At 34.2% G+C, this 27,917-nt stretch overlaps 1 protein-coding gene across 7 annotated transcripts; it reads left to right on the top strand.

Annotated features, from left to right (window-relative positions):
• Window positions 1–696: 696 nt before the first annotated feature.
• On the top strand, window positions 697–27,917 carry LOC126778138 (facilitated trehalose transporter Tret1-like). 7 transcript variants are annotated; one of them, XM_050501548.1, is made up of 7 exons: window positions 697–772; window positions 11,873–12,037; window positions 13,220–13,302; window positions 23,002–23,055; window positions 24,073–24,233; window positions 24,885–25,060; window positions 26,739–27,917. In XM_050501548.1, the coding sequence occupies exons 1-7, from the start codon at window positions 712–714 to the stop codon at window positions 27,662–27,664; spliced, it is 1,626 nt and encodes a 541-aa protein (XP_050357505.1). In that variant the 5' UTR covers window positions 697–711; the 3' UTR covers window positions 27,665–27,917. The 7 variants fall into 7 exon arrangements, with proteins under 7 accessions (XP_050357505.1, XP_050357507.1, XP_050357508.1 ...); XM_050501550.1 differs by lacking the exon at window positions 697–772 and adding an exon at window positions 5,661–5,788; XM_050501551.1 differs by lacking the exon at window positions 697–772 and adding an exon at window positions 5,839–5,973.

The following is a 27,917-nucleotide window of genomic DNA, read 5'->3' as shown; positions in this document are numbered from 1 at the left end:
CACTTGTTATTTTAACATTATTATTTTATATCACCGTTATGACTTTCTAAAGTCTGTTTTAATAAAAACAATTAATCAATGAAAAAAAATTGTTTTAAATAACCACCAACATTAAAAACAAACAAAGGTAAATTGTTATCTTAATATTTATTAGCATTCGAAGATGCGCGGAAAGTTAATAAAATATATTGAATTTAATTACCGGTGCGAAACATTTGTGTAATTCCAAAAACGTATAAACCAGGAATAGTACGGATTGCCAGTAATTATAACATGTCTTAACTACTTTACTCAGTACAAACACACATTCGCTAATTAAAAAAACATATTTTGACTAACTTTTAGATATTAATTTGTCTTAAGCTGATTTTAAAATACTCACCTCAAGGTTGCAGTTTTATAAATAGGCCACTAGATCAACGAGGCGATCCGATATATAATATAAGCTTCAAGTAGCTTCAATCGTAAACTAATCTTGTAATAAGTATTAAATAAATAATAAATATTAATTTTTTACTTATCTAAACCTATCCCTAACAGTACAAAAACACTTTATCACAGGAAGGATGCTGCGATATGAAAATGGACGAGACGTCACAGGGTGCTGTGGAATCAGTAATGACTTGAAATTAATTGGAGAAACAGTTGATTCAATCACCACAGTAAAAACTTATGGAAATTAAGAATCTTTAGAGAATTTGACACTAAGCGATGAGAGTGCTTTTAGTGAATTTTTTACCAGGAATACTGAACTCACAATCTGAAGGAAAATGTAAGTAGAAATACCGTGTAATTATTTTACTGCATGGACTATGTTCGTTATGATTTTTTTTTTTTTATAGAATAGGAAGGTGGACGAGCATATGGGCCACCTGATGGTAAGTGGTCACCAAACGCCCTTAGACATTGGCATTCTAAGAAATGTCAACCATCGCTTATAGCCAATGCGCCACCAACCTTGGGAACTAAGATTTTATGTCCCTTGTGCCTGTAATTACACTGGCTCACTCACCCTTCAAACCGGAACACAACAATATCAAGTATTGCTGTTTTGCGGTAGAATATCTGATGAGTGGGTGGTACCTACCCAGACGAGCTTGCACAAAGCCCTACCACCAGTAAAATGGATGAAAGTGAGGACGTCCTGACAGATTTTCTCTGGCTAGTATCAACGAAGACTAGACTGTTACTAGGGAGTGTAACTACTGATTTTTTTGGACTTTAAGATCAAAATATGAATATTATTGGCAGTCGAATATTGCAGTGATATAGCTTAGTAGCGTAACGACAATAGGTACTGTCGTCACCCTACTAAAGCGTGGTTTTTTGTCACCCTACTAAATACATAATGATCAAAACAAATGGCAATCGATAAACGCATATAATACGGTGATACGTATTTTTATATGTTTTGTTAAGAAACTTTTTATAAGAATGCGCTTTACAATATAGTCAACAAGAATTCATAACCAGCGTAAATCGAAGTCTCGGTTTTATATAATAGTTCTTAAAACTGCGTTTATTTGAATTTGAACTTTATGTAGTAGGCATAGCATTCAAAATGGTTATGTTATGTTTCGTGTGAAGCAGTCCTAAGATATTCCCGTTATCTGGTCCTGTCACATCGTAAACTGTGGACGCGTCAGTCTTTTCTTTTATCACTTATAGACCGTTTTTATGATTTGAGATGGGAGCTTCGTAAAAAATTACGAACCGTACAGATTTATTGTCATAGAATTTGGACACAAAAATGCCGAAATAATAAATATTTTAAAGCGTCAATAATGCATTCGTTTACGGGTCGTCTAGCGATGTAAAAATCGTAGGTTTGATCCTTGGACTATTGTCATAAACACTCCTAACACAAGCCATACATTTTAGTTAGAGTGGTAAATAGAAATATTAGTAATTCCTTTAAAAAAACTGTATTTATATTATAAACTTGTAATTTTATTATCTATTGATAATATTTTATTTTGTTGACGTATTATTTATCAGTTAATTTTGTTATAGATTTATGTTATTTTATTTATTATTATTACATGCCACCGTATACCACCTTCCTCATATCCTATGACGAATTCTTTACGCCGTTGGTTGCCTGGAAGAGATCGTGTGTCTCTTCCAGGCAAAGTGGCCAAAGTTGTATGCTACTCATAATTAGGTTGTATCCATTTAACATGAGTTATGTCCTCGTGATCGATTTCATTAAGGGGGTATTTTTCAAGAGTCAACTGTGCCGGAGATATAGTCTACAAGTGTATGAACACAGTACTCTCTCACATTCATATAATCTGATGAAACGGCAATCTGATACGACTTTCGCGACGCAATCTTTACTTGCTTTTCGAGACACGGGAGAGCAAATGGTGCCAACTTTTAAAATTTGAGGTGCTACTAAAAAAAATCCTTACAAGTTTTACTGACCATACCCGGAGGTCGAACCCAGAACTTCAGAATCAGCTTTATAAGCTAGCCGTCAACCGTGTGAGAAAATAACGCGTATTCCTTTTTAAATGTCATAAACATATATAAAACAATAAAAAACAAAGTAACCTCGTCTTTACTTGTCCAGATTTGATCCCGCGATAGTTGGTTATTGACGTGTTCGTCCACTGAGCCATTCCGGTCCGTTATGTGATGTGCTTGTATAATAAATGCATTGATTATTTATGAAATCAAATTTATCAGTAATATAGACAGAAAAATATTATATTATCGATGTTTGTACGATTCAACAACAAAATTAAGTTATAACATCATTCGTAAATTTAAATTTAGTACGTAGAAGCATGGAAATAAGTGTTATAGTTGCGTGGATCATTTTGTATGAGTGTGATGATGTACGGTGGAGCTACGAGACTAGGGTTGTGACACAGTTAAAAGGTTATCACGTCAGGGCTGCTCAATACAAAAACTACATGTTTCATACATGTTTTTTTTTTAAATTAAATTATTGTATAATTTATATATTATGTGATCCTTATATGAAATTTTTGATTGTTAAACAGAGTGTGGAACAAATTTTCTACGAGGCCTAAACTTTTTAATATAGTTTTCACAATTTTTGATATTAAAAATACCATAGAATTAAGTTTTAGGACGGTTTTTTACCGAAAATGAATTTCGAACTTCTAATATCCTTGGCATGTTTTCATTTTGTACTCTACTGGTTAAACAGTTCTATTTCTCTAAATTATGCCAGTTCAGAGAAAAGATAAATACGGGTATATTTGCGTTGCGTCACAACATACAAACTAGTTTGTTTCGTAAACAAAGACAGATTATCCGTGTTGTTATTACGTGGTACATTGTAGAATGTTTTTGGTTGCTCACCAAAACCCACACGGGATCTAAATGTTTAATGCTTCCATAGAAATTATTGAATCGTTATGATTTCTACTAGATTGTTCCGCTGCAGATCATCTTCAAGTTTGACGCCCAAGTCGAGCACCTAAAAAGTTATTGTCAAAACATTCTCAGTAACATCTGGAGTAAAATCCGACAGTGTTGCACTGCCGTACCTCAGTAAGTACGCAAGCCGGTGTTGCGGCACGAAAACTCTTTCCTGTCGTATCGTATTGTCATCCCATCGGAACATAAAACTGAGGGACTGGAGACATGTGTGGGTATACGCTTGTGCACCAAAATATATCCTGTTCGTTGCATTTGCCTCTATAGCCAAAATTATAGTCTACATTAAGCTTCGTTTTTTTTGGTGACCAGAATATTGCGACAGATTTGAAATAAGCACAAAGTTTTCTTTACTATGGCTTGTGTGGCTAGTTGCTCCTCTGGGCAGCAATCCATACTCATAAGTTATTCAAACGTTAATGGGCAGGTACCCCTTCATTAGCTATTTAACAGCAAAATCGTAATACAAAGTTTTTTAGCTTACTTTAATGTTTTTTGGTATATCATTTTATTACTAAAGGCGATATTTTTTTATATCCTCGAGGATAATATTCTTAAAAGATAATTGTGATCTAATTTTTTTGTTGGATGATTGCATAGTGCTAAATCATTATCAGGATTTCAGAAATATTAATACACTTCTATGGAACAGTAGTTTAAAATTAAAAATTAAACTAGAAATCAATTACAAGCTAATTAACAATAAACGCTAATAGATGAAATTACAACATTTTATTCAAATCCTTGCTTTATCCGACTTGGGAGAAAATAAAAGTAATAAAGATCAAAAGCCGAGTCCCTTGACGGTTCTCCTCGGTATAACCGATAATTTGAACAGGTAGAGTGAATACTGAAGCCTCTATTCAAAGGAACTTGTAAACTTCTTCCTTTGATATCTGAATATATTTACTTTTCACGTCAATATTTTGACGAAGAAATGTGGTTAAATACGTGGATTTTTTTAGCTTAAATCTTTTGAACTTAAAAAATAGTTAAGTAAGCCAGTAAATTACAAGCCGCTGACCAAAGGCTTTCTCACATTTTAAGAAGGTTTGCAATTTATTTCACCATGCTGCGCACTAATGTGATAGAATTTCACCCGATACAATTCCTCACAAAGCTTTCCTTTACCACTGAGCATTTATAATATGTATATATGGCATATGAAAACTCAGCGGTCCTTTTCCGGGCTTAAAGCTACAAATATAGATTTTGCAGTTCTGGCCACTACACTATTTTGGCTGTTCATTGTGAACTATTTGGGGCACTTTAATATTCGTAATTTTTCCAATAAAATTAGCCTAGCCTATTATTAGTAGGCTTAGTAAGCACATGTGTCTACACGAAATACATAGAAAATTACCGTAGCTTCGTTCATGAAATTTGCATACATTCAGATTCGTTCCATCTGCATGGCATACGAAATTGCCTGCAATATTAATTCTCCTATTGATACCAACATCACAGCCTTTTTGTCATGTCTATATACGGATAGGTCGATTTCTGAAAAAAATAATCCCATTGTTTCAATAATCCACGATCACAGGATAACTTTGTCATAAGATTTAAATGTATCAAGACCCTTATTATGATGGCCTTCAATATATTGTGATGTATGATATGTTGTAATGTGATATCTCGTACCATTTTTTTACTTTACCCGAGTAAACCATAAAACGATAAACCCCCTCTGATCGTATTTCTGGCACGGAGAATATGGAAGATTAATTATTAACCCAACGCAAAAGTGTGAGCGCGATCACAGGCTTACTCTCTTTTTACTAACATATACTGAAAGCCAGTTACAATCACAAGGGGTACTATTAAAAATTAGTGCTCGAGTTTTAGAATCCCACTGGCAGAATGGACACATAAAACTTGCAGACTTGTTTCTTTAAACATATAAATAAATGTATAATAATATTTTTTTGCAAAAATAATAATTATTGGTTATTTTTGGGTATTTATTATTTTAATTTTTGTATATTTATAATTTATAAATAACCACAGATAGTTTAAGCACAAGTTCAACGAAGTTACGTGTCTTAAAATTGAAAAAAAAAACGCAGAAATAATTTATTAACTATTCGCAAAGAAAAGTAAAAAAAATCTGGCTCATTTAAGTAAACGTAAATGTAATCGTGGATAGCTCATACATAATAAAGTTCTTCATGCCAATATCATGTAAACAGCGACCGATGTATGAGCAGCCCTGTTATATTGAAGAAGCTGACTTCTTATCAAGATTACATTCATGGGACCAACAGTCAATCTCGTCGCGTTGTGATTCGCGCTTTATTTCATTTAATATAGAAAAGTTTTTCAAAGTTTCGATAACATTGAGTTTATCGGCGCTGGTCATCTGTTGTGAGGAGTATGTGTTTTTTTATTTCATATAAAATCTATACGTCAAGTTATAAGGATATTATCATTTATTTTAACTATACACCTGCACAACATTATCAAATAAAAATTAGATATATTTCTTAATTAAAATGTTGCATAATCTGCCTTTTATATTTTAACAATCATTAATAAGTGATTTATAAATAAGAAATAGTAAGTATTTATATAATTTAAATGAACAAAAAGAGTATTTACTTTATTGTCAGATCATCTCGAGAGAATTTACTTTCTGAAACTTTAATCATGTAAAACGCCAATCCAAAAGTGCTTTGAACAGCCTACTTGAATAAAGTATACTTCGATTTGATTTGGATCAGTCTTATTTTGCAAAATCATTAACCAAGTGAATATCTGATGAAGTCAGTAACTTTTAATACGTAGATGTTATTTAAAATCTTCTCCTTTGAATAACTGTTAATTCAAGAGGTTCCCAATTTGGGAAAGGCCATTGGATAATATAATGGATTAGCTAGAAGTTATAATGGAAAACCTGTAATTATCTTACTCGTGGAACTTATCGTGGACTTACTTCGATAACTTTTGGAAAATGATTCGGATTCTTACCAATGTTGTTCCATTTCAAATTGAGAATTATATTTGTTAAAATTGTTTTACGATCAAGGAAACTAAATAATATAAACAGTTGCAGTTAGGTGCTGTGCTAACCGTTGGTAAATAAAAAAGGTATCCTATAGGTACATAAAAATACTAACAATAAACGTAGTACCATTGGTTCGTTCGACAGTTTTAGAAATTGCTAATTATTATTATTACAATGGCAATATTAATTAGTAATTATAAAATCTAACATCAGATGGGGTAGCTATCAAATATATGCTTGGAAAAGGGTGTGACAAGGGTCAATACAAAAAATGCAAAAACTTACATTCTCACACACAGCCGCATAAATACACACATACACATTTATTGATTTAAGTTAAATTTTTTTTTTCTTACATAATATAACTGAACTTATATAGTTAATTTTTACTGACATTATTATACTTCAAATAGGAGGTTATCAGTTTGGCCTATTTTTTATGTGTTTCGTTATAATTGCCAATTTTAAGACGTTTTTTTTTAAATATACACCGATACATATATATATATATATATATATATATATATATATATGTACCGATACATATATATATATATATGACCGATATATATAATATATGTGTTTTCCAAAGTGTGAAATAGGTGTAGAAAACTAGTGAATTTGTCATTTGTTCTGAGTATATAACTCGATATCAATATATATGTATATTATTGATTATATATTAATTTTATTTAGTTATATGAACTAGAAAAAATAATCACACAAGTAAGAGTAGAACACTATATTTTACTAAACTGCGCTGTCCGATTGGACAAGAAGGTCATTGCCATATTAAAAAAAAACACTTAAAATAAAAAATATATATTTTATACTTATCATTATAGCATAAGCTACGCTAAGCTAAGCATACGGTGATATGAACGGTGCTTAAACTTGACTCGTTAAGTAGTAAGTTAAAAGTTTATCTATATGTGACATTTCTGATTCGACATAAATCACTAAACTGGAATAATAAGATTAATTGGTCTAGACTAGTAATTGAACACTGTGATTGTACTACTTGTTTTCAAACAAATAGGTTTTTTGTTCAAGATCAAAATATACTCTATTCAAGTAGTCTTTTACGAGCAGTTTTGAATACTGGTTCGGAATGACAATGTAACCGAGAAAATACGAAAGGTAGTTCATTAGTTACTATTATCCATAAATTAAATTACGATTGTGCTTAAATTTTAAGTCTCTAGATATTTATTTATCGAAATTATAGTTTTGGATGCTTAATAATGATTTAGTGATATTTATTATTGTTTTCGAATTTTGCGCTTAGTAAAACATTTAAGCATAGATTTTTCGTTTTTATAGATATTATTGTGTTGCAACGGCCATAATAGTTATTATTTTAAATTAATCGAAATGTTTCTTTTTAACACTGAAAATGCTTTCAATGCTACCAGCGTTACTCCAAAGACAAACGTCAAGCTATATTTAATGTGTAGCCGACGTGTAATGTGTAGTTATCATTTTCAGTTCAGTAATAATGGTCAAGTACCCAGGTTACGGGTTTGCGGAAATATTGCGGAAAATTGCTACGAAAGAGATTATAAAAAGCATTTTCTATAGAGCGTATTCAACTGAGATAAGCATGACAGTTTGTACCGTATGTGTGTGTGATTGTTGCGTAACGTTCTCAGGTCAACTACTCGCGTGTAAACAAAATTACGTGTCAACTATTTCTCCTTCGTAATGACAATTATTTAAGTATGTTGTTTGTTCTGAAGTGAAACTTCGTTGGCTGCGATGCGAGTGAAGTTTAAAGGTAAACTTTTTGTGTTACGTGTCTGACACGTAATGATACCGGTAATACTGTTGATTATTACTCTTAAATTTTTTTATACTATATTCCATTATAGCAGTTAATTACAATATCGTTGATAAAATATAAAACCTTTATAAGGTTTTAGTCTCTTAACTTTGACTTAATATAAGTCTTTGAGATTATCTTTATGATTTAGAAAATTCAACACATCCACACAAGATTTTTTTTTATTTTTCAGGCATCAAGGCCCAAACTTTTGGTAAATGATTATTACACATAATATTAATAAAAATTAAAAAAAATTACATAGCATACATTAATAATTAGAATTAGAATCACACTCACAATCCCAATCACAAAATAAGAATTAATAATGGTTTAATTAATGACAAAAAAAGAATAATAAAATCCCAGATTTTTTTATCTAATCAAGTACCTTTTGAACTTGTATTAGAAAACATTTAAAGAAAAGGTATATTTCATAAGAAATTATAGAGATGACAAAAAAGTTTGAAGTTGTTGTACTACACGAAGTAGTCATGGAAAGTTTAAAGTAATTGTATGTAATTGTTGAAAACAGTAACTATTGAGAATCTTGTTGGTTTTTTTGAATTTATTGGTAAAACAATCCGAATCAGTGTGAACATTTCATTAAATAATGTTAAATGTCAATTTAAAAGATCTTATATAAAGTATTTATTTTATTTATATACTTTATTGCAAAACAGAGTAATATTATATCGAAGGTTTAACTTTGTGAGAATTTGCTTTCTCTACCAGTCACACGCATATGAAAGGTATATTTCGATTCATCACATGTCCAAATCGAAATATAAATACGTGGCAGGCGTATACGTTTTTTTTTTTTATAGAATAGCAAGGCGGACGATCATATAGGCCGCTTGATGGTAAGTGGTCACCAACGCCCATAGACATTGGCATTGTAAGAAATGTAAACCATCGCTTACATCACCAATGCGCCAACAACCTTGGGAACTAAGATGTTATGTCACTTGTGCCTGTAACTGGCTCACTCACCCTTCAAACCGGAACACAACAATACCAAGTACTGCTGTTTTGCGGTAGAATATCTGATGAGTGGGTGGTACCTACCCAGACGAGCTTGCACAAAGCCCTACCACCAGTTTATATGTTACGTGGAAAGATAGCATGTACGATACGGCATCTATAATTTTTTTTTTTTTATATCGCCGGGAGGGCAAATGACTCTACTCCACCTGATGGTAAGTGGTAGTAGAGTCCAAACGCGACGACGGCCAGTACAGACGGGAAAAACGTTCTGCACTAGCCGCCTTCGCCTTGCCGGCCCGCAAGATGCCTCTTCACGCCTCGTTTGAAGGAATCCGGGTTGTAAGAGGAGGGGAATACGTGAGCTGGTAAGGAATTCCATTTTTTGGAAGTGCGACAAAGAAAGGAGTTGCCAAATTTCTTTGTTCGCGATGGAATTGATGTCACAGTTAGGCGGTGACATCGAGAACCAGCTCGCGTGGACTTAAGAAGGAAGGGGGAAGCAGGAATTAGAGAGAATAATTCCTCAGAGCACTCGCCGTGATACAGTCGATAGAAAGCGCTCAGTGCTGCTATCTCACGACGCAATTGTAAAGGTTCAAGGGTGTTTGTGACCTTTACGTCGCCAATAATGCGTACGGCACGTCGCTGCAACCGGTCCAAGGCCTCAAGTAGGTACTTAGCGGAGCCATCCCAAAGGTGCGAGCAATATTCCACGCAAGACCGTACCTGTGTTTTGTACAGCAGGCACAGTTGTTGTGGCGTGAAAAAGCGCCGCACCTTGTTCAGAACTCCGAGTTTCCGTGAAGCTGTTTTTATAACAGCCTCGATGTAATCCCTTGGACTAAAGTCGCAGCGAACGTCAATCCCCAGCATAGCGATTTTGCTTTGCATCACCAGCGGAGTACCACAGAGGGAGGGAAGAGGGGAAAATGTTGACTTTTTCGCCGTGAGAGCGCATACCTGTGTTTTCTTGGCATTAAACTCAACAAGATTATCAGAGCCCCATTTGGCGATGAGATCTAACGTCCTATCGAGTTCAATGACAAGATTCTCCCGCCTCTCCTCAGTTTCCGCCCGCCCAGCCACTGCGCGTCCGTGGTATCCACCATGCACTGTACTATCATCTGCATAGCAATGTATGTTCCCAAGAGAGAGCATATCATTGATATGCAAAAGAAAGAGTATGGGAGATAGCACAGATCCCTGGGGGACGCCAGCATTCACTACATAGAATTGTGAAGCGCAACCATCTATTAAAACACGAAGGCTACGCTTGTGTAGGAAGCTGGCAATCCAGGTGCATAGCTGAGCAGGCAGACCATATGCCGGTAGCTTGGAGAGAAGACTTCTGTGTCAGACCCTGTCGAAAGCCTTGGAGATATCGAGGCTGACAACCAACGATTCTCCATGCTTGTCGATAGCTTCACCCCAGAGGTGCGTTACGTACGCTAGAAGATCACCTGTGGACCGTTTTGGTCGAAACCCGTACTGACGATCATTAATTAGACAGTGATCTTCTAGGTAATGGATCAGTTGGTTGTTTAGAATCCGTTCCATCACCTTGCAAAGTACTGAGGTGATAGCTATTGGCCGATAATTTGCCGGGTCAGACCGATCCCCTTTTTTGGGAACCGCTTGCACATTAGCTCTTCTCCAAGCCTCCGGCACACATCCCGAAGAGAGATAAAGTTGGAACAGGCGCGTTAACACAGGAGACAGCTCCGCCGCGCACTTCTTCAGCACAATGGCTGGTATTCCATCGGGACCGCTAGCTTTCCGTATATCGAGTGATTGCAGCTCCGCACGCACATCACGTTGCCTGATTTTGATGTCAGGCATCGTGTGGCCACACGAAGGTATTGTTGGTGGCTGCGCACTACAATCATCGATCACAGAGTTGTCGGCAAAGAGTTTAGCAAGGAGGTCGGCTTTCTCCTGCGGACTGTGAGCTAGCGATCCGTCCGGATTTCTGAGCGGTGGCAGCGAAGGTTGGCAGAAATTGTTTTGCACAGACGTGGTCAGACGCCAGAAGCTACGGGAGCCCCTAGGATGCGAAATAAGGTCATGACCAATCTGTACAATGCGCTGTGCATCCGCTCTCGTGTATGCCTTCCTACAGGACTTGGAATTTTTATTGTAGTTTGCTTTCAGTGAGTCAATGTTAGATGCCCCGCTAATGCAGCCGTTGATCCACGCGCGATATGCCGCCTGCTTAGATGATACAGCGTCGGCACATTCACGCGTGAACCAACGGCTACGCGTACCCCTATTGATGAGATCTGAGCTAGGAATGTAGTATTTCATTCCCAGCATGATCTCGCCAGCAACAGCAGCGGCACCAGCTGTCGGGTCATTCCCACTGAAGCAACGTTCCTTCCAAGGGACCGACGCATAGTAATCGCGCATACCGTCCCAATCCGCCGACTTATAGTGCCAAACGCGACGTTTGCATACCGCTAGTGGCGGCAGCTTGGCCTGTGGCACTCTGGTAGAAATAAGGCTGTGAAATTTAGTAGTAATTAGAACTTTACGGAACTCGGAAATAAATAAAACTCGTGTGATATATACGCACTGATTATTATTCAATTATTTAGAAAGTAAATCACAATATATCTTAACCATAAACCATATATATTTTACAGTGGACGAACAAAATGGATCGGTCGATCCTGAAGCGGGCGGGTCACATTCAGATATGCTAGACAACAAAAACGGCCACTCGAAGATCTTGAAGCGGTTGGAGACAGTTCCAGATATCAAGAGAGACACGTCAGGAATTACTACACAATACATTGCGACCGGCATAGGTAATTAAGATGAAATACATCTAGTTGATATATGTATGTATATTTATATAACTTCGATATTGAAGAAATTTTCATTTTTTTAATTTATTGAAAACATTGTAAAGAAATCTTTACGTATCGGATGAAAATCTGCCAAGAATGTGTAACCGAATTGGCGCAGCGTGGTGGTATAAAATTCAGACTGTCTCCACAATAGGAAAGGTCATAGCCTAGTCGGAGATCTACATGTTTTAACGTTTTTTTTATACTTTAATTTGAAAGTAAAAACAAAGTAACAACCTGTAATTGTCCCACTGCTGGACTAGGGCCTCTTATCCTTTTGAGGAGACGGTTTTGGAGTTTATTTCACCACGCTGCTCCAATGCGTTTTGGTGGATACAAATGTGGCAGAATTAAAAAATCAACTATTCAGTTTCACACGTTCTAATCATTGGGCCATCACTTGACTAAATTCCGTTCAATTATGTTAAATAGGCTTTGATTATAACCCTTTAATTATATACAAGTATACTATGTGTATATAACTCATAGATGTTGATACAGGCAGGCTAACCTCCTTAGATAAAATAGGTCAAGAACTATCTATCATCAAAGCAAAGGCGCCACTTACGATTGTGATGGAATTTCTACATCTTATCGAAGGTTATTTATTAAAGTCAAAATATAAAATTACTTTACGTATTAGAAATTATTATTATATTATATAACTTATAGTGCAATTAATTATAATTAATATTACAAATGCGAAAACCTTAAGAGATTAACGAGCTCTTATTACTTTACATCATTTAGTCTAGTATTTATATCATAAATGCGCTTTTACGGCTAAACCACTAAACCGATATTGATAAAATTTAGTATGAAGCAAGTTTAAGCCTCAAAAAAGAACAAAAGTTTTTTTAAACCTAACACCTGCTCTTCCCAACACCCAAACTATTTTAATAAATATCACCAATAATTCCTCAGCGCAATATTTTACATAACCCAATTCTATCGAGGAAACTTAGCTTACTTGCCACAATTGAGTACACGGTATAGGTACATGTAAAGGGACGTAACAATTAAACCATAGTTTTGGCTTTTGTATTATGACGCTTAATGTTTACAATATTAATTGAGATGTGAGTCATTATGAGATTGTCGATTATATGCCTGTCATCAATAATATTGTTTGTTTTCCAGTCAACCTCGGAGCGTTTGCTGCTGGTGTCTGCGTCGCTTGGTCGTCATCCGCACTGCCACTGTTTACATCTGGACAAGTTGAGGTGAGTATTTTGTATATATATTTTTTTAACTTGAAGGGCTTTGACCAAGCTGATATTGGTAGGTACCACCTACTCATAATATATTCTATCGTGAAATTTCAATACTAACTATTGTTGTGTTCTTTGGAAGGGTGAGTTAGCCAGTGGAACTAAAGGCACAATGGACATAGAATCTTAGTTTATAAGTTTAGTAGCACAATGACAATATAAGGAATGGTTATTATTTACCATTCATATAACAAAATGGTGATATAAGCAAACAAGACTTTTATATACTCACAATCGTACCGAGGGTTATTTAAAATCCTTGTAAATTTTAATTTGTAAGCAGTTTGAAACAATATTTCTTGGAAAGCTATAAATAATATTTTCATAACCCGCCCAATAAATAATATCCTGCAGGAGCCGTCTTGGGTTCTGTAGATAGGCGTTTTATGTTCTGGCGTTTTGTCGTTTTTAACATGAAAACTGTTTATTTAGTTACTAGTTATATAGAAATATAGAAACTTGTAAATGTCGCACTGTTGGGCTAATGCTGCTCCACCACGTTTTCTGATGCGGTTTGATGTATGTTATTAAATAACAATTACTAGACTTATCTAGATCAGACTATGATGTACGGGAGTGTACATACTGCCAACTTCCAGACTCCGGGCTGTTACTGAGAGTCGTCGACAGAAACTCACTTTTTATCGGTTCGACCTGGGAATTGAACTTTTTATATTTAGTCACTAGACCAACGAGGCAGTCAACTGTCTCGTTGGTCGTCGTCAATATAGAACTGATCACAATTCGGTATATTATTACTTAAATTAATCGTTCTGAAATTGATAGAAAAAATGTTTTTATATTATAATATTAATAATAATAATAAATTTATTTATTCTCTCCCACAGACAATAATGTTTATATTTTCTTTTTTTATAATATATATAAATACAGTTGTATGTGGGAGACAGGAGCCCAAACTAGGTTGCCCTGTGCTAAGGGTCTCCTGGCTCCCTTGCTCTTGAGTATGGAACTATTTATTTGTTTAATTTTATAGAAAACAGGAGAAACACTAAAGCTTTTACAATATATTATCTAGTAATAAGTTATACTTATGCTAATAGAAATAAAGAGATAATGTATGCTTGTGAATATGTGCGTGTGAGCGCACGTTTATAGATGTGTGTGTATGTGTGTGTGTGTGTGTGTGTGTGTGTGTGTGTGAGTGTGTGTGTGTGTGTGGTTGTGTCTCTGTGTATGTATGTGTATATATGGTGTGTAGATTATTTTTTTTACTACAATTGCTTGTTTATTATTAATGTATTAAATTAATAATTTTTGTCTCTTCATAGTCCAGTTTTAAAAGCCAGTCAGTTAATTTCCTCTTACATGCGAATTTTAGTAAATTTGAAATAGAGAGTAATTTGCTTAATTTACTGTAAAGCCTGGCTGCTTTAAAATCAAAGAATTTTTGGGCAAAAAATGTCTATGACCATTACAGATTTACATACTTCATAAGATCTTCTAGAGTCAGCTATATCAATCAGTGAGGCCTTAATCTTAGAGTGTTTTTTTAAAATGATGTTCAAAATGTAAAGTTTTCTGACTGCTAGAACATTTGCTTCCCTATTTAGGTCTACAGTAGGAAATATGCGTGGCTTACAGAGAGCTACTTTAAGTATCATTCTTTGAGCATTTTCAACTTCAATTATGTGCGTTTTGTTTGAACCACCCCATACAGTTATACAGTATGCTATTAAAGATTGATTATGATATGATATCATTATGATATATAAACAGCCCTGATGAAGGTCCAGTCAGCGATATGTCTCATATTTTTGAAAACATATGTAAGTTTTCTGAGTTTTTGACTTAATTGTTTTAGATGCCCTTTAAAATTAAGATTTTTATCAATTGTTATACCTAAGTATTTAGTTTGATCTATTTTATTAATAATGGGACAGGTACATTTGGTATGATCTGCTAGATTACACGAATGAGCTACTAATTGATGTGATATTGTATTATTAGGTGTGTTTCGTATTAAAAAAAACTATGTATTGAGTTTTACTTGGATTCAAAGTGAGGTGATAAGCCATCCAGTGATTAACCGTGTTAAAACCTTCTTGTGCAAATTCAAATACTTCATTCCATGTTTTACCGTGAAATGTAAGTGTGGTATCATCTGCGTATAATATTATTATACAATTTCTTAGCTTTAGGTTACAAAGTTCATTTATAAAGCAAAGAAATAGAGTTGGGCCTAAAATGCTACATTGCAGAATTCCATAAGTGACAAATCTCTCATTGCTGATAACGTCACCTATTTTAACCTGCTGGGAGCGATCTAGCAGATAATTTTATTAAAGTTGTAGTTGTCTATTTCTAATGCTTAAACTGTCTAGCTTCTCGATCATTTTATTCAAAGAGACTGTATCGAATGCCTTTTGAAGATCAATAAAAATAGTTAGGCATTTTTCTTTATTGTCTAATTTGTCTATTATGAAATCCGCAAGAGAATGAACTGCATCTGAGGTTGATTTTCCCTTTCTAAAGCCATATTGTGTATCTGCGATTAAATTTTTATCTTCCAAATATTTAACAAGTCAATTATTTATAATTTTTTCAAGTATTTTAGAGAGGGATGGTAATATCGAGATTGTACGGTAATTTGATACAAGGTTTCTGTCTCCGGCTTTAAAGATGGGTATAACTATGGATTTCTTGAGAGAAACAGGAAATATATCTTCGGATAAACATCTATTAAAAATGTAGGTGAGTGGAGTCACCATAAATTCAATTAGACACTTGAGTACCTTGGACGTTATGCCATCCCAGCCAGGACTACAGTTTGATTTTACGTCGATTATAAGTCTACATATTTCATCTTTTGTAGTGCTTAAGAGAACGAATGAGTTTTGTATAGTTTTCTAAAGATATTAGTGAAGGTGGTTGGTAGGTTTGAAGTTATTTTTGAGGCCAGATCAGCAACTATGCTTGCAAAGTATTTGTTTACTGAGTTTACTGATTCTTAACTCCTTTTAATTTCTTAATATAAATAAAACATCCCTGGTGTTTTATTTATATTAAGGAGTTAAAAAGGTTGGTTTGTAGTTTTATTTAAGTTATTAATATTTTTTATTACGTTCCATATTTTTTTGTTATTATTTCCAGCGGTTTTAATTTCATTTCTTTCGTAGTTCCTCTTACATTTTTTTAAAATTTGATTACAAAAATTCCTGTAACGTTTGTTTGTAATTCTTAGTCTCATTATTTACCTCTTTCTTCAATTTGTAGTGCATTCTATCCCTAGTTCTTATGCATTTCAGCAAACCCTTAGGTTTAGAAATTAAAAAAGGGTTTTTTAATTATTTTACTTCGAGGAAGTCTATTGGTAATTGTGTTTTTCAAAATAATGTTTTGTAAAAGGTTAATAAATATGTTCATGCACTGATCTGGATTGTTATTTATATTATATATCTCACTAAAATCTGAATTTTTACAATCATCTTTTAAGTTGTCAGTAATTTAATTTATATGAGTATTTTAATTTTTTATACATACTATTGGTATTTTTATTCATACATAAAAGAATTGGTTCGTGATCTGTTATTGCTGTTTTTAAGATGAAGGTAAAAGACAAGAAAAGAAAGATTATATGGTCTAAGCAACTGTTGGCTCTAGTAGGTGTGTAATATGCCGGGATTAAACCAAAAAATGTCAGGACTTCAAGATAATTCGAAGTATCCTGATTTAAGTCAGCAATATTAATATTGACGTCTCCCATTAATATTATGTTTTTGTATGATGAGAGCTGCACGAGCAAGTTGTGGAGAGATTCAATGAAATTATTTAAGAGGCGGAAACTAGGAGGCTGTATATGGCAATTATCACCGTGTCTTTATTTATTTTTATTGTAAGGCAATGTTAGGTTCTTCTACTTTAAAATCTATATTATTATTCAAAATAACAATGACCCCATCGTTTTGATTGTAGTTTACTGAAGTGCTAAAACACGTGTATCCCGGAACATTTGGGAGATTAATGACGTTAGAAAGCCAGCATTCAGATAAATTATTATGTCAATATTGAAAATGTTGACAGCTTAAATGTCCTATTATCGAGATTCAAATCAAGTTTTTATTTACGCTTCTGATGTTCTGTTGCAATATTTTAAGATAAGCATTAGGGTTCAAAATTAAGGTATTACAATATTCCGGATCACAACATTTTAAGACTGTTAATTCAAGGTTATCAATGTTATTTATATTATTTAATTCTGCCATTATATTAAAATCGAATATTACAGATGCAGTATGGAGGACTCATGAAAAATGTTAAATTAGTCTGATACTTTTCTTGCTTTCGTTGCATAAGATTAAGTGAGGTGGATATGAGCATTAGTATATTCGCTATATAAACATTTATTATACTAAGAAGTTTAATAATTGATTGAGTGCTTCTTATAATTGAGTTAAAAAAGTAAAATGAGTACCGAGTTTGATGTATATGTGTGAGTGTGCAATGTGTATACAAACAATAGATTAATAATTAAGAGAAAAGAATACAGTAATAATAAGCCCGAGTCGCTTATGTAGTTTCCAAGCGCTTGAGGTCTTGTTCGTTTTTTAACCGAATTGAGGGCTCATTTTCTTTCTTACGTAACAATATATTACCTGGAGTAGCCCAGCAAAACTTGTACTTGTTTTTCGCAGCAAAATCTCTTGCAAGGAAATAGAGTCTTTTCATGCTTGGTGTAAGGACGTCCGACACATAAACTGTTTTTTGAGGTCCATCGAGGCTCAGGTGCTTGGTGTTCAGTCTGTCGCCATTATTGTCCTTAGTGAAACGTTTTTCCGAGCTCAATATTTTGTCCTTAATGATTACCGACAAAAATTCCACAATTAATGTTTTAGATTTCTCATTTTTTGAAAATCCCCTGTGGATGTTTCGTATTTCATGAGGGTCAATCTCACTTTTGAGCACATCACCAAGTGATTTAACAATATCTTGTAATTTCTGCGTTTTTTCGGTTTTCAAACTCGGAATATTTCTAATTTCTATACAAGTAGCACGACTTCTTCTTTCTAGTATTTCTATTTTTTCCTCTAAATTTCTAATTTGTACCTTGTCTTCTAGATTTTCTTGCATAAGTGTGTCGTATTTAATTTTCAGCTCTTCGTATTTGTTACGCATGAACTCAATTGATGATGAAATGTGTCAGTTCTGATCTCTGATTGTGTTGACGGTACTTAGTAGTGATTCATACTTCGCGTCCTGTGCGGCTGTCCATGTAGTGAACATATTTTCAAATTTGCTCAGAAAATATTCCAAGTCATCTCCCTGTTTACGCTTTAGTCTCTGTGACCTCATGGTTACATTGGAATCTCCGGTTATATCCGGAGATGATTGAGAATGCTGTAACATAGGAGTAGGTGTTTTCGGAGGGGAGTGTTCAATTGGAATTTTTCTATATATGCCCTTGACAAAGTGTCACCCCAACTTTATTTTTAATAAATAATTAGGATTTTAATTAAAAGTAATCGTATTTAAAGTACCAGGGCAGCAGGATTTCGCAAGAGGTATAGTAGGCGGGGCCTTATAAATCGTAGCCACGAAGCGGATTGTACTAGGCGCAAAGTACCAGGCGTCGCGATGAACGTATACCTCCTTATTGGTTATGCACTCCTATTTTATAGCACGGATTTATTGTTTTTAATTGTAACTTTAACAATAAATTTTAATCACAAATAAGCCGTAAAACATGTGTACTCAGTAAGCGGTCCGAGAGGGATGATATTGTTATGTCGACGTTTTAAAAACAGCCCGTTTGTAGCGTAAGTAAAGTAACGTCGGCATTCTTGAGACAAAGATTACTGACTAACTTAATGAATCTTAACTAAGGCATGTATTTGAGGATCTTTGAGTTTCCTAAATTGAATTAAGACAAAACTGTGTTAGTTCGACATATTTTGGAGGGAAAATCAGGATAGGAGATTTGTATATAGGATAAGGTCTTTTTTAATAATAAAGGTAGGCGGACGAGCATATGGGCCACTTGATGGTAAATGGTCACCAACGCCCATAGACATTGGCATTGTAAGAAATATTAACCATCGCTTACATCGCCTATGAGAAATCAATTATCTTCTATCACCTATAATCGGTCTAATTGTATCCTTGATAGAATAAGACCGATAAGTCAAGTGAGAGTATCTTGGAGTAAGTGGAAGTTGAACTTAAAAACAAACGACTTTACTTATTATTATTGTATTAGCTAGACGATCGGCCAAACGGGCTGTTTGTTGGTAAATGGAAACCAATAAAGAGATGTAACGTCTTTCCCTTAATTTAATTTTTATCAATAAGGCTTATTATATTACTCGATTATATTAATATTAGAACAGCTTGGAGTTAGCATACGTTGATGTTTGTACAGGATACATAAATATGTATATATATTTATGAAATAGTAGGCGAACTAGCAAATGGGCCAACTGGTGGTTAGTGATGTAAGAAATATTAACAATTTATATGGCCAATGCGCCACCAACCTTAGGAAATAAGATGTTATGTCCCTTGCACAGATGCAAGTTACACTGCTTACTTACCCTTCAAACTGGAACATCATATCATCACCATAAGCCGAGAAGGCCCAATCGTATAGGTCTAGTTAACTTAAACCCGGGCAAACACCACTGAATTATTATGTGCTTAATTTATTTATGGTGATAGAAAACATCGTGACGAAACCTGCATGTGTCTAATTTCACTGAAATTCTGTCACATGTATCTCCACCAACTCACATTGGTGGAATAAGCTTTCCTCTCAAAAAAGGAGAGCAGGCCTTAGCCCAGCAGTGGGACATTCACATGCCGTTACTATATCATCAACGTAATCGCTGACCTGTTGTCAACGTCTAGCAGTATGTATTCGATAAATAATTACCTATTGATAATATACATTTTAATATTAATACTTAATATTTAACTCTCCGCAACACTTATCACCCTTATTATCTCTACTGGTGATATAATGGTATATATATATATATCTTCGCTCGTTTGTTTTCGTTCAAAGATTTGGAATAGTGATTCAACATGGAAATGTTGCTAATATATGTTCCACCATTCCGCGCAGTTTATGTTTTATATATTTTAGACACGGGTTAACCGTGTAGTTACTGTATAAAAACGTTAGTTCTTGGCACGCGTGGGGCAAAGTGTGAAGTTATATTATCTTTTTCAAGAAAAGGGCTATCGAACGAAAAAATAAAATTTTAATCGGATCTGTAGGATTGAGATTATATATACAAACAAACTATGGAGTTTTGTGTATTACCCATTTTTTTTAAAGAATAAAGGCTAGATTTATTTTTAAGAAATTACTAATATTTCTGTTCACCCCTCTAATTAATCTTGTAATTATTGTATATTTTATAAATTGTGGAGATATTAGGATCTTGATCGAATTTGATTTTACAGAGCTAGGCGGCTTTTAACCCATTATATATATATTATTTTTAATTTGAATATATTAGCCCTCAATGTGAATGATCAATTCCTTATTAGATAAAATTAAAACAATATTTGTATAACATTTAATGTTTGCAAATAAAATGTGTTATATTCTATACAGTTAATGACAACTCGATCTGCCTTTACAATTTTCTTATAGCTCTTACAAAATCATCATTATATCAAAATGTTTTCAAGTGTCCTCGAGAATTTCTCTAATAAGACGACTAAAATATTGTATTCATTGCAAAAACTTTATAATTTCCGTGGGTTTGTTATTCAAATACGATTGAACAAACTTTGAGGGGAGTCTAATATAAGCAATTAGAAGCTAAGGATTGGATTTATGAAATCTAAGGAGCTATGATTATATTACCTATAGAAAAGTACTGTGCCTATGTAATAGCAAGTATTAGCTTATAATTGTTCTACTCTTGGGCTAAAGACTGTCATATTTGTATACACCAGCAGTGAACCTGATTGTGATTTAGACCTTGAAAATATACAATTCTGTAAAGAAAATAGAAGGATATAATGGTCACACTTTACTAGCGAACTTCTCGTTCTTATTCACCAAATTTTAGTAGCAATATCGTTTGTTTCACCAAATATTTAGAGTAGGTGGTATTAGGTATATTATTATTTGTATTAATGAGTATTATTCGCATAAAATGTCGTCATTCGCAAATGACGTAATTTGATTGAACAATAAAAATATATAGAAATTTTTGAATTATTAAAAAGCAGTGAATTCAAAAACCGTTCAATACTATTAAACTCACCAAGCGTTGGGGGCCAACGCAAATATTGGTCATGCTCCTTTGATATGTGTGAAAAAATTAGTAAATGAACTTAGACTCGTATTTGCTATTTGTGTTATTTACCATATTTAACCAACTAAGCAAATATAATCAAATAAATTATATACAAATGCAAATTTCTCGTTGAAATTTAAAAATGAAGACGAAAATTTTCATTTAGATTTTTGTGTAAGCTTTTGAGAAGTTTTATAATATGTATTTCATTGAAATTTTCGATAAAGGATATTTTGATTTAAAATAAGAATTTTTATATTTCTAATCAAACTGATCTATTCGTAACGTATCTATTTAATATATTGCTACTATTTATTTATGGTTCCATAAACACGATGTAAAAAACGGTACCCTCGGATCACTCTCGTGTCTGGCCGTATGTCAATCACAGACTGTTTTCTCTGAATTTACTGGAGAAAAAAATGTTGACAGATGGATTGATGAATCAGGAAAGCATTAAGCTTCCCGAAAACATTAACAAATTTACTCTAATTAGTGTTAATTTCAGAGAGAAGTTAAACCAAAAAAAAATGTTAAGTTCATGACATATAAAATAAAATAGCTCAAAATAAAAAAAATACATTTTTTTAAATTTAAAAGGGCATTTAGAGTTATTAGAAAAATAAAGTAACCCATTTACATGAAGGCCTATGGAAATCTCAATGATTGTCAAAGTTTTTTTATTTTTTATTTAATTTAGGGAAAACGAAATAGTAAACGCTTACCACGCGAGTCTGAATCGCGTTTGATGATCAGATTTATTGGTGCCGAGAGGATCCAATAGATATAACATTATTGCTCGGATCTTAATCGAAGTTAGCGGGTTCAGATATGAGCAAGCACCAACGAGTTTTCATGTGCTTGATTTGTGTATTATAAATTCATCTATGTATATACAGTACAGTAACAGCCTGTTAATGTCCCACTGCTGGGCTAAGGCCTCGTCTCCCTTTTGAGGAGAAGGTTTAGAGGTTATTCCACCACGGTGCTCCAATGCGTGTTGGTAGAATACACATGTGGCATAATTTCAATGAAATTAGACACATGCAGGTTTTCTCACGATGTTTTCCTTCACCGTCAAGCACGAGATGAATTATAATCACAAATTAAGCACATGAAAATTCAGTGGTACTTGCCCGGGCTTGAACCCATGACCGTCGGTTAATCTCGGCTTTTTTTTCTAAGCACTTGACCAATGAGGTAGTAATAGAACTATATATATATATAGGTTGGTCAAGTGGTTTATAAAGCTTCATGTTCAATTAGCTACAAAGTAATTACTTTATAATTATTGGTTGTTTCGCAAACACAAACAATATTCGCTTCAAATAATAATGTTCAATTCGGAAATTAAAATGTAGTTTTTTTTTGTTTTCAGCTGCCGTCGAGATCCGAGGGCTTTTCAACCAATGGCACACATCCAAAACTCGTGGTGAGTGTCCAGTGTGTAAAAGGGTTAATGAGTCAGTGTAACTACAGGCACAAGGGACATAACATCTTATTTACCAAGGTTGGTGACGCATTAACATGTAAGAAATGGTTGATATTTCTTACATCATTGCCTATGGTGGTGGTGACCAGTTATCACCAGGTGGACAATTTGCTCACGCACCTACATCGCCCGTGACGTTGTTAATATGCTACCAAACTTGGGAACTAAGATGTTATGTACCTTGTACCTGTAGTTACACTGGCTTACTCACTTCAAAACGGAACGCAACTACACTTAGTATTGCTGTTTAGTGGAAGAATATATAATGAGTGGTTATCACCTACCTGGACGAGCTTGCTTTCAGCCCTTCCACCAAGTGAGTTCTTATCATATACGACTATTTTAATTTAACGTTACAAAAATTACAAAGTTTATTTATATTTAAAAAATGATGTCTTAAGCATATTCAATTCATCATGCAACCTTATCTTTGTAAATAAATTCGTTTAATTTATACAGCAATATCAAATATCTTGTAAATAACTCGAGAAAGCACATAAACCTTTGTAAAGTTCATCGCCCAGTCATATAAAAATGATCTTCGTAAATAAATATTAATTAAATCGAAGTTTACAAACGGATTGAGTAAATAAAATTAAATCTGAATTGAAATTCAGTTTACAAAGTATATAAATGAATGATTTATATATTTATATGTTACTGTACACTACATGTAAACAGTACAGAAATGATTATAACCAATTCTTGTGTTACAAGGAGCGGCCTTAAGGCTTATAAACCAATTTTTCAAAACAATTATAATGATCTAAAGTTCTAATACATATACGAAATGCAGAGCTGAGATAGTTTAGAACTAAGCTATAGGTTAGAAAACTTTAGGACAGCGTGGTCTAAGCCGTCTAAACCGTCATCTCAAAGCGAGAGGAGCCCTTAGGCAGTGGGACATTCATAGACTTACTTTACTTTAATTAACACGGATTTTTTTTATTCGTTTAGCTTACAGAATCTGAAGCATCTTGGGTGGCGTCCCTGCTATGTCTTGGTGCGCTGTGGGGTGCTGTACCTGCAGGGCTCATCTCTGAACATTTCGGCAGGAAGAAGACATTGCTTTACCTCGCTCTTCCTTTAGTTGTGTCTTGGATCTTAGTCGCTTCTAGGTATGAACAAACAGTTTTCCATGAAAAAAAAACTTATCAGTAATTTATTTTATTAATATCATCGTTGCAATCGGTAACTACAAAAACAATACAAAATCAATCAGGCATTTATCATCTTCATTTGCTATTTCTGTTTATGTTATATAATAATGTCCTTCAGGCGGGCTTCGACCACGGCAGCCACTATAAAGAGAGATTAGCCAACTACGCAGGAGATATTATAGTGTACAAGTGTGTGCTCAAACACAGATGCACTCTCTATTCCCTAACTCTCATAATCCGATAGGACGGCAATCCGACACGACCGGAAAGAGTTCAGGCGCAGGACCAACGGCTTTACGTGCTTTCCGAGGCACGGGAAACACACTTCAAACTTCCAGACTCCAGGCTGCTACTGAGAACGTTCTGACAGAAAAACCCAATAACTTTTTATTAGCCAGACCTGGGAATCGAACCCAGGACCTCCGGGTCTGCGGCTTTACATCAAGCCACTAGACCAACGAGGCATGTTATATACTACATAAATATAGTTATGTATATTGTATGACTTTGTAAGTATAGGAGACATAGAATTGAATAAAAATATGTTATAAAAGAGTGATATTGCTTTATCTTTATGTCTTGATGGAGATCATTTATTCGTATCCCCAGTCCTAATGTCTACGGTCTTTACGTCGGTCGGTTTGTTGGTGGGATGGCAGTGGGAGCATTCAGTGTTGGGATCCCTCCGTACGTCGAAGATATCGCTGAGAAGCATATTCTGCCAGCACTAGTAAATTTCTACCACGTCCACTTCTCCTGTGGTGTTCTTTTTGGATATATTATCGGTAAGTTGGCATATGGTATCTAACATCATTCATTTAACGACTTAATTAAATTCTTATGGATCATGAGTGCGTCATCGTTTCTCGTGAATATCGTCATCTTTCTCTAGCAAAATGACCTAATACTAACGTGATCCTGTGTAGTATGTTTATAGAGTTTTTAAATGTAAATGTCGATTCATTTGTTTATTTATACATAATAGGCAAAGACAAGAAACTTTTTTTTCCCCCTGTTAGTCAACCGTTCTTTTTAAATATATTTCTGTTGCCGAGTCAATGATTTATATCTACGATAGGTTATTAACAACTTCTATTTTGTAATTTATGAACCGAATTGAGACATATTCACAATTTATGTTAATTAAATAGAGTACTCGCAAAGGAACTCTTCAAATCTAGACCTAGGTTGCATTGCAACGTGGGTGAAACAGCGAGGCATTGTATATATTTACACATTACATCATTATTTCGTTTATAAACTAATCAAATATGGTCTATGTTAACGTAGATTAAATAATACGATTTTATGTATATATAAGTGAAAAACCACTCATCGCGATATCTTCTAAACTACCCGACCGATTGACTTAAATTTATCACAGTTACTTCTTCCCCGACGTAGTCGCTCACGGAAGACTCGCTCAGAGAAGAACTACATAAATATACAATACTACTAAAATACATTGATCTTCCTATCTACCAGTGTAAAACCGGGTCGATAACTAGTAATGTATGAAAGGCGTTATTACAGCAATTGCTACAATTCCAAAAACTGTTTAAAGTTTCAATTGAATCGGTTGAAAGTTGCGTGATCGTGTAGAATATGAACAGAAACAAGAACTAATTTTACAATAATGTCGGTTATTTTATTACAAAACCATTTGTAAAATATAATAAATGAAGAACATTTATATAACCCTTATTTTTTTGTCACATAACAGTTGATATGTTAGCACTTTACAAAAATTGTATTGCATATTCTAGAATAATATTATTATTTTGCGGGAAATTTTTCGGGCCAGGCGAAGTCGTTCGTGCGTATATTAGGAGCTGATGTGGTGCCCTTTTTAGTATTCTTGAACCTGCCCTATAACGCCCTTGTAATAATTTATATTTATTTTATAGCCACTTCAACTCTCATAACAATTTTTCGCACGTCTCGTTCTCATGCATGTAGAAGATTGTTCGATACACGCTTTGTGAATAGCAGTTGCTATAGAATATGCAAAGATCTAAATTAGTTGCCTTAGCCGTTTAGTATATTTTAACGTAAATTACGTTTTAACTGGTGGTAGATCTATGTGCAAGCTCGTCTGGGTAGGTGCCACTCACTCATTAGATATTCTACCGCAATACAGCAGTACTTGGTATTGTTGTGTTCCGGTTTGAAGGGTGAGTGAGCCAGTGTAATTAAAGGCACAAGAGACATACCATCTTAGTTCTCAATGTTGGTGGCGCATTGGCGATGTAAGCGATGATTAACATTTCTTACAGTGCCAATGTCTATGGCCGTTGATGACCACTGGTAAGTGACTTGATGGTAATCAGGTAGCCTATACGCTCGTCCTCCTATCTATACTAAGAAAAAGGAACTTTCGCACTACGTATTATACGTTCCAACTTCCATGTAAAGTACTATATCTGTTTTTTGAATTTATTTTTTATTATTTGTTTCTTTCAGGTATGGTTCAAAGCACGTCTTGGCTATCAGTGCTATGTGCAAGTATACCAGTTGCCTTTTTCATAGCGTTTATATTTCTGCCTGAATCGCCTGCCTATCTCATGTCACAAGGAAAACAGAGCGAAGCAAAAGCAGCTTTTAAATATTTTCGAGGAATAGACAATGATGTTGATGCAGAAATAAAAGTTTTGAAAGAACAAATACGAAGTTACGCCAAGAACAGAATAACATTTAAAGAGCTTTTCAGCTCACGAGCAACAGTTAAAGCTCTGTTCGTATCTTTTGGATTAATGATTTTTCAACAGATGAGCGGAATATATCCAGTTCTTTTCTATGCAGAGAACATTTTTAAGACGTTTGCTATTTCTTTGAATCCACCTGGAGCTGCTATCATTATGGGTTTCTGTTTGGTGTCTTCTACATACTTTTCAACTTTGTTCTTGAAAAAAGTGAGAAGACGTGTTTTACTTTTAATATCCTTTGCAGCAATGGCCGTTAGTCTGGGAAGCTTGGCAATTTATTATCACCTGAAAGCATCGAATTTATCTGAAAACAATACTTGGGTACCGCTTTTTACACTTTGCATATTTGTATCCGTGTACGCTGCTGGTGTAGGACCTATACCTTGGCTGATGCTAAGAGAAATATTTCCACCAAACGTAAGAAGACGTGCAACAGCAATAACTGCTGGATTTCATTGGTTTTTGGCTTTTGGTGTGACGAAACTATATCAGAATTTAGTGGATATGGTTAGGCCAGGATGGACGCTATGTCACTTTGCTGTGACATGCGTCATAGGAATTATGTTTGTCTATTTCTTCGTCCCTGAAACAAAGGGTAGAACATTGGAAGAGATACAAAACGAATTTAATGGAATACATAAGAGAAGAAAACATACACATGTTATTGAAGTAGAAACAGCTTAAGGGCCTTACATTTAGTTAATAACTATTTGACTATACTTTATTTATTTAAATATAGTATCAGTATTTAAATCAAAATGGTGTAAATTTATCGTATCGTAATTTACATGTAGTGTTTTTTTTTCTCGGTTGCATTTCATTTTTAAACTGATCAACATATTTTCTTCTTATTAATTTAGGGGTTGCAGTGATTTTAAATAGAAATGTGCTTGTATTTATTTATAATATTAATTTTAATTAAAATAATTTAATATTT

This window comes from Nymphalis io, chromosome 25 (assembly GCF_905147045.1).
Source record: "Nymphalis io chromosome 25, ilAglIoxx1.1, whole genome shotgun sequence".
Classification (NCBI taxonomy): Eukaryota; Metazoa; Arthropoda; class Insecta; order Lepidoptera; family Nymphalidae; genus Nymphalis; species Nymphalis io.
This window is presented reverse-complemented; position numbering and strand designations above follow the sequence as displayed.

Coding starts and splice junctions, on each gene's coding strand:
- LOC126778138 (XM_050501548.1), top strand. CDS start 712: ATGAGAGTGCTTTTAGTGAATTTTTTACCAGGAATACTGAACTCACAA. Junction 12,038..13,219: donor ATACATTGCGACCGGCATAG/GTAATTAAGATG, acceptor TTTGTTTTCCAG/TCAACCTCGGAGCGTTTGCT. Junction 13,303..23,001: donor TTACATCTGGACAAGTTGAG/GTGAGTATTTTG, acceptor TTTTGTTTTCAG/CTGCCGTCGAGATCCGAGGG.